The sequence below is a fragment of the Dermacentor variabilis genome, chromosome 10, assembly GCF_050947875.1.
Source record: "Dermacentor variabilis isolate Ectoservices chromosome 10, ASM5094787v1, whole genome shotgun sequence".
NCBI lineage: Eukaryota > Metazoa > Arthropoda > Arachnida > Ixodida > Ixodidae > Dermacentor > Dermacentor variabilis.
Window position 1 is genome coordinate 79,637,592 of NC_134577.1, and position 16,311 is coordinate 79,653,902.

Consider the following 16,311-nt stretch of genomic DNA (forward strand, 5'->3'; position numbering starts at 1 on the left):
CACAGTACTCCTATACTGGCACATACCCACTGACCCGAGGCAGCATCGAAGAGGTTCATTGGTGATGTGTGGCACGTATCCACTAGTCCAAGTCAGCTTCAAAGAATCACTTCAACGACGCGGTAACTACCCAGTCCCGCGTCTGCAGTGACCCATGTCGCCATGGAAGAGCTTCGTTGAATAGTGGCACATATTTATACACTGGCAATTACACGGTGAGCGAAGGTTTTGAACCCTGTTACCTAAGTACAGCAGCCTCACGCGCTAACCATTCAGCCGGGCTCCCCACCCCCCGCTCCACCACTCCCGGAAAATTTTGTATGTGCCTTGCCCAGCCCCCCTTACCCTCCCCGGTCAACTGGGTGCACCCCGAAAAAAAAAATTTCTGACTACGCCACTGGAGACGCCATTAAGTGATATAAGCGACGCATCTCATTGCGATGGTGCGCTGTAGCTCATGAGTTGCAAAACCAAAACGCCATACGTGTACGCCGGGGCACACACGTACTATCAGCATAATTTTGATTCAACCGCGAAAAATTCCGGAACTACTGCAATGCATCGCTCCGTTGCCAGTTTCACCTGCCTTTTTGACGGTGTCTCATTCCCTAATGCTTAGAAAAATGGCTACAGAGCAATTACATGGGCCGGTATATATGACGTAAATCTATTCCAACCAGCTTTTATTCCAAATTCGCCATTAGCCCTCCGTGAAAGGTCAGAATGATTCGGGACCAGCCCATGTGGGCAGGGCCCGAGCCATTTTGCCCGACCACGGAAGGCTAATGGCTGATTGGGAATACAAAGTTGCCTGACTTGTCTGGGGATAGCCGATATTTCTAGTTGAGATGAGAAATAACTTATTATTAAATGATGTTGGGCACATAACGATTTCGTGGTAAGTATAGAATGGCGGAGGATACGGTATACATGGTGTTGCGGGATAATAGCATTTGCAGCCATATGTGATGGATTCAACTTGCAAGACAAAATGAAAGAACGAGCACTAAGAGCGACGGCTACAATAAAGCTGGACGTACGGCACTGCTGAATCTGTCGACTTTGTGACTGTCAATTTTTCATGCTCTTTCTTTTCTTCTATGGAAAAAAAAAAGTAATTTTTACAGACATTGTCGACCAGAGATCCCATATGCCTTCACTTCATCCTGCAGTATACATGATGATTATTTTACAACGAAGTTATAAGCCTCGCGGCAGTCGGCATTTTTCGTGTCCACGTCCGTTAGCAAAAATGTGGGCAGAAACAGTGGTTCGTACCCCATTAAGGCAGAGGCTGAATGAAGCGAACAGCTACATATGCATTCTTTGGTGTCACGCATACAACATACAGAACAGCATTCGTTTCAGTAAACAACAAGCACAAAACAAGCGTCCGATCCACATAATTTCTGATAAGGCGCTCTTGTAACAATGCAGAATTTTAGTGCGTCGGTATTCTGGCAAGCGCGGGCGGTTCGCCGGATGAGCGTGAGCGTAGACGTGAGCGGCCAGATTGGTGGCGCCAGCTGGTGGTGCAAAGCTCAACCACATAAACAGAGCCAACTACTATATTCCGCTTAGCTGCTGGTGTAAATTTTCGGCAGCTGTGTAATCGTGCTCACAATTACACCGCTGCCGAAAATTTGCACCAGTATTGAAGCAGGATATAGTAGGTTACTGCAACTTTAGCTCTGTGTTTTTCTGGTTGAGCACTAAGCCACCAGGCGGCTGCACCACTCCGGCCGCTCACATTTACGCCCTCGCCCATCTGGCAATTCGCGCAAACCACCCCCGTTTGCCGGAACAGCGGACACGCTAAAGGTCTCTAATGCTAAGCACGAAGCGCTCCCCACATACGTTTCCCAGTAAAGATTACTGTTGTGCAAGCTGCCACGGCGACGGCAGCTTGTGATGTGGGGAGCGACGTCGCTATAGCCTTTCGTCTGTAAAAGAACCAGCCTAGCAACTGGCTTCATTGTTGTTGTAGCACCGCTATATGCATGGGTACGCAACGCAAAGGTATACGACTCCCGAGGTGCAGCGCATTATTACGAGGAGCGGCAAAGGGAAGAAGAAACGGCAATAGGAGTAGCGGCGGCGTGCTGCCAATACTACCATTACTCCCATTACTATATAAAGCAATAAAGCATCGCATACCTCCCCCCCCCCCCGCCCCTCAGCAGTTGCAGTGGTTTTCAACAGCTTCGCTGAACATCCATTTTCGCAGGGCCTGGATGGTGATTTATTTCTTTAAATATAATTAAGAGCCAACAACAATGATATATCCCCATATCCAGCCACACCCTACGAAAATGTTGCATCATGTATGTGCGCTCGCGCCTAATAGAAAAACCGCCCCTGGTCCTCAAAGCCGGCAAAACATAAAGCGCTCCCTCCGGCACACAGAGCTCATGTCATGCTTACCTTATGTCCTGTACGCCGACGGCTGCTCACCACAGATTCATACAGATTGCCCGCAGAAGTTTCGATCACGACTTTTTTCACACTCTCTCAGTTGGCTTAATTCATATGTAAGACCAGTCTCATCCGGGGAAGCTTGGAACTTTCGACAGCATATAGCTGTGTGGTCAAGGTGATGTGCGGCAAAGAGTAAGCAGCAGCAGGCGAAAAGGGCGCAGATGCGTGTGCCCCGTGGTTACCCGTAGTACGTGGCATTTGTTTTATCGGCACATACAGTTTTTAGTAGTTGCAGTTATTCGTCTCAATTAAGTCCCAATTAAGTAATGGCTAATATACTACGTACGCGTGCCGCTCGATCGATATCGTGGTGATTACGTGTGCAGGATTTGAACAGCTTTAGGAGTGACCTACAACGCTGCCATGGCGTGAGAAATTACACCGCAACGCCATAGAATAAAGAACCAAGCGGTACGGTGTAGTTTCGCCTTTTAGGCTCCTCAGCGCTAAAGAGAACTTCTAAATGCACGCACTCTTGCTGTACGTCTGCTGTTAATCTCCAGAACCGCACAATACAAATGCTAAATAAAACAGCCGTCGTATTTTGTAACAAGCGCCTTGTTCCAATTCGTTCGCCAATCCTCAGTGACTCGACTGCCGGAGATTGACAATATTGATGAAATGGTAAAAAAAAAAAGAAATCCCGAAAGTTACGGGACAATATAAAGCATGGCAAAATATCATTCCAAAATGCAAATGCAAACTGTTAAAATGTGTACAAGTAAAACGCCATACCAACTCGGGGGTATAGCTCAGTGGTAGAGCATTCGACTGCAGATCGAGAGGTCCCCGGTTCAAACCCGGGTGCCCCCTTGTGAAATTTTTTTTTTTTTCGCTTTAAAATTTTTTGTGTTTTTTTTTTTTGCTTTACCTTACGTTTTGCAACATGTCACTGTTCAATTAATATTTTTTCGACGAACAAACGAACCATTGTCCACCCTCTGAAAGTAAGCGGAATGTACGTTCGAAGGCCAGCACTCCGAGATCTGAAATGTTGCCTGCTGCTTTGAAGACTGTAGTAGGGCCACAGAACACCTGTAGGGCCCCTTGAAACGGAGCCTGAAAAATTAGTGGGTGCACCTAATTTCTAGAGGATTGCTAGGTGCCCCGTAGTGCACCTACCTGCGAATTCGTAGCGATTCTTTTTTCGATGCTTATCGCGCTTTGTCCGTTCCACATGCAGAACTTGCAAAGCTGCACAGAAAAAGGTGCATTTGGCATTGTGTTGAATATTGCCATCTGAACATGCGATTACCAATTAACATCCGTAGCGGAGGAAAAAAAAATTACGGCCACATGCAGTGCTCATAATCGTTTCTAAATCACCTAAGGCACATGCAACTGTGCTTAACCAATTAATTTTGGCCACCTCTTCGTCACAGCTACACAGCTAGCTAGTGGCCTTTCCTGAGGTCTGTCTCTAGCAAGTCAACCAGGCTATTAGCGTACACCACACTATTTTCCCCTTATCATTGTCTTTTGAGGTTAACAGTAAAGATTCTTTGTTTTTTTCAGAAAGTGAGGAAAGCATTACATTTTCTTCTCTTTTTTTTTTGTGTGTGTGTGTGCGCTTGAGTTCGCCGTTCGAGTACGCCCTTGGGAAGGAACCACTAAGAATGGATTCACATGCATATTATCTGCATCGTGTGTGCATCTGGTTGATATTATGACATCAGGAGAAACAAGTTTACTTCGTCCCTTTGAAGTCTGTGGAATCAAGTAATTTTAGTGATGTGTGGACACCAGCAGAGAAGATGCTAGCTGCACAACTTGTATGCAACAGCTGCTGAATATTTGAGACATGCGGCCTACATGATTTGCGCCCATGTTCATGAAACCTAGTCGACCCTCTCAAGCTCCTGAAAATACCTACAATGTTTGTGACTCTACCTAAACTGATTTTTGTTCTGGGGGCTATCAAAACACACCGTTTTCGGAGACTGATATAACAGAGTAATTAGCAAAGAAGAAACAGTAAGGTGAAGGACAGAACACGGGCAGTGACTCGCAACTGAATTTTTATTGGCAAAGCATCCCACATAATATGCACAAACAACATGCATGCACCCAGCAATGTGAAAGCAAACAAACGAAGTAGAACTTGTTAAATGTTTATCAAGGAACAAAACCTTAGTGTCATACTACAGGATCGACATTCTAGATGTATTAATTCTGCATTAATCTTTATATGGTATGCTTCAATGGCTAACCGCACATGGCTATTCTTGCTGCGGTAAAAAATCTTTGGTTTTTCAGACATAGACCTCCACCTACACAGAGCACAGTGTACAGGCAAGAAGCACAAAAAAAAGGGGGGGGGGGGGTGTTCTCGCTCAGTGACCTTTCATGCTCAAATCATCTGGTGATAATGCAATGCTCTGCTTGCCCTGTGCAAGTCATTCCGCATGTGGTCAGGCACTGGTAAACAACGCCCTCTGAACATGAAACAAGTGGCTTCTTGAATTTTATTTTACAAATTAACCTAGACCCATTTCTGGAACTTGCTATAGTTTCCTACCAGGATTTGTTTGTTTCTTGACCTCCTGTGGTGTTAATAAAAAATTACGCCCCCTTTTTTCCTCCATTCTTCTTGCTCATTTCTGGTGAACTTTGTCCACAGTGCAGTCTGTGACATTGTTTGTAATGGCATAGCCAGTTCATAGCCAACGCGTAACAACCTGTGATCACTTACGTGATATTAGCCTGGATGCAGAAGTACTACTTATTGTGACTGCAGTGCATTCTTAATGACCACACGCGAACCCCACAATAGACAGCTGCTACGAAAGCAGAGTTCACTGAACTGCGATCGAAGGATTCCCACGCTCCTCCCATTGGTGAGGAAGTTACTGTAAGAATGGTATGTACTGGCACCTGCAAAACATTGCAAACCAGGGGATCTGAAAATTTTTTTAGCAGTTCTTTTACTGTAACCAGTAAAACCACACATGTTCGTACATACTACTACAGGTTGTAAATTAAAATGTACAGATTTTTGAGGCTGCGGATATAGTCATTCTCTCAGATCCCATGGTCCGTAAATTTTTGCCACTGACAAAGCGTGCGTGCAGGGGATCTTCTCATTATGAGGGCAGTTGTTGCTGATAACACATCAGGGCATGCTTGTTTCAACAGGAGTACGCCTGCTAATATTGTACTCGGGTGCGAAACTTGTTGTAGGAAGAAGCCTGCAGAGGCCTTCAGCAAGGTTTCCTGGCCTGTAGGAGACTGTGAACGGGTAGTTTCAAAGAGCTAATGGCCCTCCATAACCTGCACCGAGCCTTGGGGGGCACATCTTGCCTGGAGCCTATCAGTGACTTGCAACTACAGTACACAGTAGCTCCCCACCGACGCTGATGGAACTTGCTCAGTCCAGATACCAAAGTCAAGGCTGCTCTGTCCAGCCAGCTGTAGTTTATAGCAGGGAGCCGTCATCATGAGGCAAAGACCACAGGGCGCTCCACTACATTGCAGAAGTACACCAGTACTGCGCCAACATTGCTATGGCTGTACTGTCCAACAGCTGAGGGAAGCTCCTTTGTATGTACGCAATTAGTTGTTTAGTAAAATAAATAAAACAAAGGACACAGAAGGGAAGAAAATTACTGCTGACCACGCTGTAACTGTCTTGGCTGCCGAGACCTGAACTGTGGTCAGCTGTGGGCAACGAGGGGAGGGGAGAAAAAGGACAGGGAGAGACAACAGAAGAAGGGAGCCCTGCTCGGCACTGTCAGTCTACGTAAAGCATATAGGCGGCAAGGCCCGACTGCTCGACAGATCCTGCAGTGCTTCAAAAGCACTAAGCTGCAGGCGCAAATGTTTCGAGGGCCTCCATTTCACCACAGTTATTGGAGTTGCCCGTAGCAGCAAGACTGAGGCACTGCCTACATCCTTGTGCCCACGTGCCCGACACACAACTGTATGAACCCCGCTGGTGGCTGCCATGGAACCTTTGAAGGAGCCTGCCCTCAGTGCCAAGCACGTCTTGTCACTTCTTGTTTGCAAACTGACTGTGTTCACCGCTGCTTTCCAGGGGTCATAGCGTATCAGGACAGGTGGGCTGGTCAGAAGCTTGCTGCTTTGCAAGAAAGCATTCTCTTGTTTTTGCCATACACATTTATTTTGCCTTTGAAGAGTAGCTTGCATGGAGGCTGCAGCTTTTACCAAAATGTCAGGCAAGAACTGTTCGTAGAAGTTCTGTAAGCCAAGGTAGTTTTAATGTTCCTCTACATTGCATGGAGAAGGTTCTCCAACCTTTGAATTCCCCCGAGCCTTGGTTTGTTGATGGCGCCATTCGAGTGCTCGTTTTGTGAAAAAAAATGACAGCTGTGCAAGGCCAAATATCTTGAAACTTCTGAAGAACTCATTTAAGGTTCTCAATATGGCATTTTTCATGAACACCAGTGACAGTGCGTCTATCTTTGGTAGGGACAGAAACAATAAAGGAAACAGCAAATGGAATGTTGCAGCACATGCTGAATGAGTCGAACATGCACAGATATGATGTTGCAATACAGCTTACGTTGTCAAGGTTGGTCCTACTTCCATGCTATGGCACTGACAAACTTGCACTTGCACACTAAGGACACTCAGTGAGAGAGATGGAGGCCACAGAATTGGGCGTTATTTTTTATACTTTGTTTATTTGTCACCTTTGTTTGCTTGCTGCAATAACAAAAAGCACTTTGGGCTGAGTCTTGTAAAAAATGCTCGAAATCAAGAACAATGCAATGGTAGTACTGGTCAATTAGAAAACTTGATACCCCCTCCCTGCCCCGCTTTCATTGTCTTTCACAGTAACGCCGCCACTCGTCGAGGCGGCAACATTGGGCACAGTTGCCCCTTGAAAAAGCACAGTCCTTACGCGACACCAGGCAAAAAGCAACACAGTATCGTCTTAGTAGGAGAGATCCCGAGACATGAACACACTGTTTACGAGCCAACGAATCCTGAAAGAATGTGAAGAAAGTACCTCAGCTCTGCTAGAGCTAGAGCAGAGGTCGGATGCCAAATTGCTGTCTTAATTATGAAATGGGCACAATTAATTCATTAGTGGTTGCTGGCAGTCTCCTCTGCTCCATCTTTGCACTACCAGAGCTACGCGAGAGAGAGAGAGAGAAAGAAAAAGGAAAGCAAAGCACAATTCAGTTTAACGACAACATTCTCCCTACTGCCATCACATCAAAAGCACAAACCAATGGCCCCAACAAAATTGCTCATTACTAAAGGACCAGCAGGGCTGCAGCATGCAAAACCTTGGGCAATGCAAAGTGACACAGCGCTTCGTTGTAAAGAAAGCTGGAAAGCACCAAAGAAGACTGTGCACAAAAGCTGCAATGCCAGTCAGCTGTCGCCCGTGGAATATTGGGCACACCTGTAGATGCTGATATGATGGCCAAGTCGAGTGTGGAAGTTCAAGCTACTGACATGGCACACAATCTCTTGCGAATAAGAGGCGCACAGACATTGGCCATCTGTAACAATGTGTTCTTTGAACTGAGATGCAGCTTTTCTCATCTGTCAAATGGAAGCAGAAGAGAGTGCAAGCTTACGTATCGCACTATTTGTTGAATAGAGCTCACCACTGCATACCGTAGAGTGTAGACAGTGCTGAACCCTACCCAGAGCACTACCCATTGTAGATAGTGGGTATTGAAAGCTTCTCTTAGGCCTACAGAAATGTGAAGCTGCCATTTTGTTGAGAGTCCAATAGAAACCGTAGATTTATAGATGGCCCAGAAAGAACAGCAGTTGACAGCAGGAGCAGCAGATGTGTTCGTGGGTGCAATTTGCATTGTCCAAGGCCACAGCGTTCCATTAGACAGCTATTGCATACACCCCCATTAACTGGAACATTTTGTAAGTTTTTTTTTCCCCAGAAAATATAAAATGCACGACACGAGTTAGCCAATAGCATCTGAAGTTTCTTGCAGATTATTCAGTGTTTAAGCAGTCTGTCTATGAAAGGCTTCACACTTCAGCGAAAGCATATGCTGGAGTACCATTGAACATCTTTTGCTGGAGAGGGTATTAAAAAAAAAAAAGAAAACTGAACAGTTGTGGCAAACTAATTGATCAGGATTGTGTAACCTCCTGAAACCTTAAGCACACAGTAGAGAGGTCATACTGAAAAGGTGACATCACATGCACGAAACAGGCCAGTATCCAGTTGGCTAGCAATGTGGCAGTTACAATCGTCACGGAAACGACCGCTAAACAAGAGTGTCTGGGCAGACAGTACTGGTAACTAGGCAGTGACGGAGGGTGCTCCTAAGAGGTTGTAGAACCTGGGGTTGAGCCGACTGGAAACGGCCTGCTTGGTGCATGTGAGCCTACTGGTCTAAGATGACGAGAAAATGTTATAGGCAAGCTTCCCGTGGCTGCTTGCTTTACGAGAGCACAGAGATGCTCTTAAACGAGAATCAAACTGATGCACCTCAGTTGTAATGCAGGATTAAAAGAACACACCATGGACACTCTTGAACTGACTGTTTTATACAGTGCGGAAAGCAGGGTTGAATGTAGTCCTTGCATGGCAATGAGACAAACTGAGGTTTGCCTGTAGCAAACAATGCATGCCATTTATTAATTTATTTATTTTTTGTTCTTTGCGGTTACCACACGCCTTGTCTGTGCCACAAATTATGCAGAGTCCTCGGGGTTGTGGCTTCTCCCGGCACTAGGGAGTCGCTTTGATTACAACGTTGCTCTAGCACAAAGTTTGAGCACGTATGCGCGCGCAAACTCTCGCGCGATATGTTGACATGCAGGCTTGTGGGCTTCGGAAAGGCGACACTCGTGTATCAAACAAGAAATGGAACATCCTGCCATCTTCTCCATAGCAAAGAAGGCAGGCCGTTTCCCTTCCTTCGTTTTTTGCCTCGAGTAACAAGCTGCCCAGGCCGCACGGCCAGAGTCATCGTCTCGCAGAACAGCCTAAATCTTAGGCCTTCTGCAGCAACGCATAGCGCCCTGACAAATCCGACCATTTTTCTGACGCAAGGGCACACGCATAAACTTGCACAGCGGCACAATAATTTTGCTTGCAGCTGCAGCCGACTTGCAAAAACTCGAAACTCGTGCAAATTATTATTTGAACTGACCAAAAATGAACAAGCCGTAAAAGGTCTACGGGCTAATATAGGAACTTTTTTTTCATCGCCCAAACAATGAAACTTCCTGCAGTGAGCGACAGGCCTGGGCTTTACACAACGGCCACTGCAGTACACACCCGAGACCACAAACATATAACAGGGTTGCGGGCATTCAGCCCAAGTGGCATGAAGCTTGAATGTCAGCGCACTGAAGCTTGAATGTCCAATGTGAACTCATTATTTATTGATGTCTTCTCGGGGATGTATTTCTGCTCTTGCAAATAAATTCCAAGTTATTGCTCGTAGATGTCTCTCTCATCAGCCATTTTGATGATGCTGCCATGCCCTAGGAAGCCACAAAATTTTAATAACCTCGTTTTAATTAGGTGAATCCAGATCCCACTAAAAGTAAGCAGGCCAACCAAACTATTTGGATTAAATTCATCTGAGTTTTGAATGGCCAGAGTTTGAATTACTGCAAGACGACTGCAGGTTTGCTTGCAAATTCATTTTGCATAGGTAAACAGGGACCGCCATCGTATGCTGTTCAATCTATGTAGGCTGTACATTCGCCGAAATGTGCCATGCTTTCGGAAACAGCACCTGCAGGAGGCTTCACGTAAATCTTCTATTACAGTCAGTGGGTAAAGGTAACCCATCACTTGTTAATGTGTTTCTTTTTTGCCGCACTTTTAAAGACAGCAGGTACAGCCTGCTTAAGATGTAGTAAAACAACATTTATTATTACTTTTTTTTTTTTTGCTGTAAAAGCCCACGTATACAAAGCTCGGTAGAAAGGTCGCTTATTAACAAGAGACTCGATACTCGATGTAAAGTTTCCGGAAGAAACACTTTGTGGTTTCGGGAATACAGACAATGAAAAAGAGGGTCCAGACAAGTTGCGCAGTCTGCTTCAGTCTGTAGACCTGCTCATCTGCGAAAGTGTGCTCGGTCATGGCAAGAGCTTGGACCAGGGTCTCGCAAGTGAAAATAGCAGGCTGGCTGTTGTCGCCTTGTTGGCCAAGTTTTGTGAAACTGTCTTTCCTGCCTCGTTTTGAAAAAGGAAGCCTACACATTATGTTCTCTGCAATCTGTATACATTTACGGCTGCTGCAAAGCATAGCGTGTGCAATTAACACAGAAAGTTGGGCTAGTTGAAGTTGATGCATTTGCTGTGACCTAGTTAACTAGTGCTAACAAGACTAACTGAAAAAAGTTGGTACAGGACAGAGCACTAGTTATGTAGCACTCAGTCCTGTCCCAACTTTTTTTCGTTAGTCTTGTTAGTGCTAGTAACTATTTCAGAGCACAGCACGCGCAGCAGGCACATCTATCATGTGCGTGAGGAATGCGTTAACCTAACCTAACGTTTAAAAAAATTGTCAGCTTTTATAGCTAGCTCCTGCACCCAATTTAAAGTGCATGTTGCAGTTTGCCAGAAGGTTAGCTGGAACAGGGCTGCTGCATTGCAAAAAGATGCGGTGCTGTTACTGAACAGAAATTGAAGCATGTAGTGGAAGACCCATGGGGAGATACATTAGCGAGACAAAAACTAAACTGCGCAACAACTCCGGTCCCAAGGAATGTGTCGTCACAGTTGCCACTGCAAGAGATGGCAGCGAGAAGAGAGGACATTGCAAGACCGCTCATTAGCTGCCTAAATTCCTCGCCATTCTTTTTTTGCCCGACCCACTTGTCACATTTGATGCAGCAATGCCAGTTTTGAAGCATCCGCTTATCAATTCAAAACCGTCGCTTGTAATTTCTGACTAGAGCAGTGTTCACTTTGATGTGTACCTGTAGACACTACCTGCCTGACCAGACAATCTCGATTTTTCTCCATTTGTCTTTCAAATGAAGTCAGCATGTCAGTCGGAACTTCGCACGGAAAACAGCCAAATTGAGCCTAATAATAAGAAATCAATGCAAAAATTTCAGGCACTACATTCTGCCAGAATGGCAGGGGGCGAAAGACAACCTTCATGGCATATTTCTTTGTTCCAATGGAAACCCACTGCTTCATTTGTGTTGGGCTTGAAGGGTCGCCACTTAGAATAAATAACGTCTGCAAAGACCGTAGGCAATGCCAAAGTAAAAAAAAAATTTTCCAAGACACTATTCAACTTGCTCTTAAGACATTGTTCCATCGCAAAACAGAGTGCCACTCAATGGCACACACCAACAAGCTCCTTGGTCACTTTTATACTTTGTATATACAGCAATGCATGACGTCACGAGAACATCACTCAAAAGCACATTTCTTTTTCCTGGCAATACCAGGACCACTGCAAAACACCATTGTTCTTTGCATCTAAGACTTCATTTCCATCATCTTTCATACAATAAAAGCCATCGTAGTCTATTAGCCTTTGCGAGTTTGTAGGCGGCAAATTTTTTTTTTTTTCTATGGCTGTTGTACTGTGCTTCGAGAGAGAAAAAGGCATGGTCAGGTCTTTTTCTTTACTCAAAACAACAAGCAACCAACAAACCCACAAGGAACAACAAACAATGGAAACAGAAACAATGCATATGCGAGGCTCGACCTCAGGCTCGGTTAAAAAGTCACTGGGGAAGTAACAAGGCATGGCAGAAAAAAAAAAAAAGAAAAGAAAGGAGAGAAAAGGAACACAATGTCCATGAACAAATCTCGGAGTGGTGACAATGTTCTGGCACCAACGGTTTGCGTGTCCCACGGTGCATGTACGCCACATTCTTCGGTCCCAGAGACACATGATGAGTCCAAACAAAAGTGTGAAGGAAACGATGCCAACCAAATGTAACAACACGGGGAAAAAAAAAGAAGAGGAAAAAAAAAAATCTCGCAGATGACAGAGAGGGCACAAGGAAAGAGTAAAGAGCTACAAGTTCCTTTCATTCTATGTACAAAACACACGTAGGTCTGGCACACACACGCACACACACGCACACTCGCTCCCAACGCACTTGTAATCCAGTCTAGCCGTTGAAACGCGCAACCAGCACGAGCTCCCGGCACTTGAAGTAAAACAAAGAAAGAAAGAAAAACAATAAAACGTCTGGCACCGCCGACTAGGGGCTGCTGCTTGCTGCCGTCTTTCCGCCGCAGCACGACATTGAGTCAGCACACGATAGGCGCTGCGTTGCATCGACTCGTTGGGAAGCAACTGAGCCGCCCGGAAGCCGAGGCGCACACTCGGCGGAAGAGGAACCACGGAGGAATGAAAAATCTGCCGTTGCTGGAAGAAGGCTTGCGGGTCGGGGCTGACCGGCAGCGGGTAAAGAAAGGGCACTTTCCGCAGCTTCCGTGGCCGGCACTTCTTTTTCTTTCCTTTCCTTGCTTTGTTCGCAATCTTGTATCAATAGCGGCAGTCAGCTGCGCGCTATGTCGCGGCACATACTTTTTTTTTTCCTAGAGGTCTGGGAGCAGGGGGGTCACTAAGAGTCTGGCTTGACCACCTCCACGGCACCGCCCCATCGTAACCGATACAGTCCCGCGCGCCACCGAATCGTCGGGTTCCACAAGGCGTGCAGGAACAGGTAGAGGGCGCCGCACTCTCGGAATGTCCATGCGACCACAAACTCCCACTTGTTGAATGGAAGAAGGCCGTTCTGTTTTGTCAGGCAGGCAGAGAGGGGAGAGAAGGTGGGCAAGAGGGGGTTACAGACAAGCAAAGACAAACAGCCTCAGCACTCCTACATAATACACAGCACAGTTGCCGTGATAACCCCACGAACTGTCGGTAAACCTCGTGAAACGGCAAAGCTTTAAATCATCATCATCATCATCATCATCATCATCATCCTGGTTACGCCTACTGCAGGGCAAAGGCCTCTCTCCCATACTTCAACTACCCCGGCCGTGTACTGATTGTGGCCATGTTGTCCCTGCAAACTTCTTAATCTCATCCGCCCACTTAACTTTCTGCCACCCCCTGCTACAATTCCCTTCCCTTGGAATCCAGTCCGTAACCCTTAATGACCATCGGTTATCTTCCCTCCTCATTACATGTCCTGCCCATGCCCATTTCTTTTTCTTGATTTCAACTAAGCGTTAATGACATCTTAGGTGAAATCAATAAAAAGAAATGGGAATCGGCAGGACATGTAATGAGGAGGGAAGATAACCGATGGTCATTAAGGGTTACGGACTGAATTCCAAGGGAAGGGAAGCATAGCACGGGGCGGCAGAAAGTTAGGTGGGTGGATGAGATTAAGAAGTTTGCAGGGACAACATGGCCACAATCAGTACATGACTGGGGTAGTTGGAGAAGTATGGGAGAGGCATTGAAGTATGCTGCAAATGACCCACGCTGCGGCTCTTCGCAGTTTCTAAACAATCATTAAGTCCAGACATGACCTAACATTGAGCTACAGTGTGGGCTGCCATCTTTTCCTTGGTCCACTGTGGTACACTACTCTCCTGTCAGTGCAAAGCAAACTTTTTGCCCCGTTTCTTGTTCACCTGCGGCTATGTACTTAGCATGCTGTGAAACACTGCACTTAACAGGCGTAATTTTATATGGTGCGTTTAAACCAACCAATGCAGCTATGAAGCAGCTCCCTTGGCTCACATTCCAGAGACTTGCGTTCGCTAGAGTAATACCCCTGTTACACGGGCAGCCTTAGTCGCAGTTACACTTAAGTGCGGTTGGCAGAATGAAACAAAGTTATAGCAAAGTCAGTGTGCTGTTGCTACACGGGATCAGTTAGAGAAAGGAACGTGATCAAATGGTAATCATATGAGCACATTTTTGGACAAATTTAGCTACCTATAATAATATGACATTTTTTAATTTGTGGATCTATGCTACGATGAACTACATGTTCCAACGAATAATAATGTGAAATTGTACGCAAGGTGCATGCTCTTCACCACTAGGTGGAATTCGAAATCAACCTTTCAAACATGGCTTGATGAATGCAGCAGAACAGCCAAGCTAATCACTACTTTCTCTACAATTGTTATTGCGTCGTTCGGCCGTTTTACTCTTGTATTTAGCTGATATGTAATGTTTTGTGTGCTACCGTGCAATCGGTGCGAAAGAATTTTTATGCCGTGCGGTTTCTGAGAAATGCTAGTGATGATGGCCAGCAACAACAACTCCATTCGAAGGCAAGGGTCCACGAAAGCTGTAGTTGTAATATATTTGAAAAATGCCGTGTAGTCCCTTTGCAAATACGAATAGAATATTAAACACTGCCTATTCGTATTCAAAGCTCCCCGATATTCGCCCACCCCTAATTTTTTTTTTAATTTAGCCATTTTGGTGCAGTAGAAGTTGTTGAAGCTTGCTCCTTTGCCTCCTTTAGAATACAATGCAATGCAACCCATGGTTAATGATAGATTATTAACTAGGCCTAAGGAGACAGCATCAAAATTCATCACATCATAGTGATGAGCTGGTGCGGCAATCTCAAAGTGGCGTTGCAACCAGTCATCCATATTTGCCATTTTTTTATGGATAAGCAAGCCTCTCAGGGCAATTTAATAGAAGGGCAGATTGCTAATACTATACCGTAGAGCTTATTTTTCTCTTCCTTCACAGATGTACGCCAATATGATAACTGATAGGTCAAAGATAGCGAGGCCGTGTAAGCGAGTTTTCATGTCCTTTGGAAGTACAGTAGAACATCGTTCATATGTTTTGTGGGGGAAAAATGCTAGAAATAACATACCAACCGGGAAAACGTACAATCCGAAGTCACTAAACAATCTGACAGACAACTGCAGTGTTGACATCTACATAAGGCGAAGCATTAAGCGAATCATTGCAGCACGAGGCGCCGACGTGCGTCGAGCTGGTAGGGACCGTGCGGCCAGAGACACGGGTTGTCGTTTTTGCAGCTTTGGCAAGCTTTACGCTTGCGCTCCTCGAATTCAGCCTGGGTCAGCAGCTGCTTCGAGCGGGGACGTTTTGATGTCCCCACTCGGCGCTAAATCGTTGCGGCACGAGATGACGACGCCCGTCAAGATGGTGGGGCCCGAGCAATAAGAGACGCACCCTGTCGCCATCCCATCGCGTAGTGTTTTAAGATGGAGACGGGAAGTGAAATGAAACCGAGCTGGTGGACGTGGCACAGGAATACAATGCCTACCGTGCCACCAGAGTAAAACATTACATTCACCTCGTGCTGCGTGCAGCAGGGAACAGTGGCCTGTTTGGCGCGTTTTGGTTATCGCCTACTAAAAGCGTGCAGTACACTTCCGACAGCACTAAGCCCCACGTGCGGTGAAACAGATAGGTGAAGGTGTTTATCACAATAGGGTTGGTGGCAATAGCTGTGAATGCGGCATGTGACGACCCAGGAGATTTGCTGGCACCGGAACGGGAAACCGAGTGCGCGCCGGAGTTTTTCCCGTGACACGGGCGGGCAGGTACTGTTCTCGATCGCACGTGCCTCGCGCCCTTTCTCTTGCTCACATGGAATGTAGCAGCTGAAAAACGTCTCATACAATTGCACTTTAGCAATGTACTTAACGTTGGTACCCAAAAACTTCTTTTTTTCCGGGAACGTATGAACCGGTAAAGAGGAAGCATAACTCTACTGTGTCATTTTTTGTGTTTTCGATCGCGCACTTTGGTGCCGGGAAATCGTGCGCAAAGGGAATCATATCAACGAGGTTCTACTGTACTAGACATCTGTTCACTGGCTCACGGTCTTGCTCAAACGCAGCAACTGCTTCGGCATTCAAGCTCGGTCATGGCTGGCCGTCCTCAGCGACGCTTCCTATACAGACTGCGTTGCAGTACAATGGCAT

The 16,311-nt window shown here is 46.0% G+C and overlaps 1 protein-coding gene and 1 non-coding gene across 2 annotated transcripts in view; one reads left to right on the forward strand and one right to left on the reverse strand.

The window, feature by feature from the left end:
- Nucleotides 1-3,219: 3,219 nt before the first annotated feature.
- TRNAC-GCA (transfer RNA cysteine (anticodon GCA)) lies at nucleotides 3,220-3,291 on the forward strand. Its single transcript has one exon. It is a non-coding gene; the product is annotated as a tRNA-Cys (tRNA).
- Nucleotides 3,292-7,080: 3,789 nt separating this feature from the next.
- Nucleotides 7,081-16,311, reverse strand: part of GlcT (ceramide glucosyltransferase) — an 80,870-nt gene continuing 71,639 nt past the window's right edge. The window contains exon 9 of the mRNA XM_075672996.1: nucleotides 7,081-13,160. Coding sequence (XP_075529111.1) covers nucleotides 12,987-13,160 — 174 coding nt within the window. The 3' untranslated portion in view covers nucleotides 7,081-12,986. The remainder of the gene's footprint in view (nucleotides 13,161-16,311) is intronic.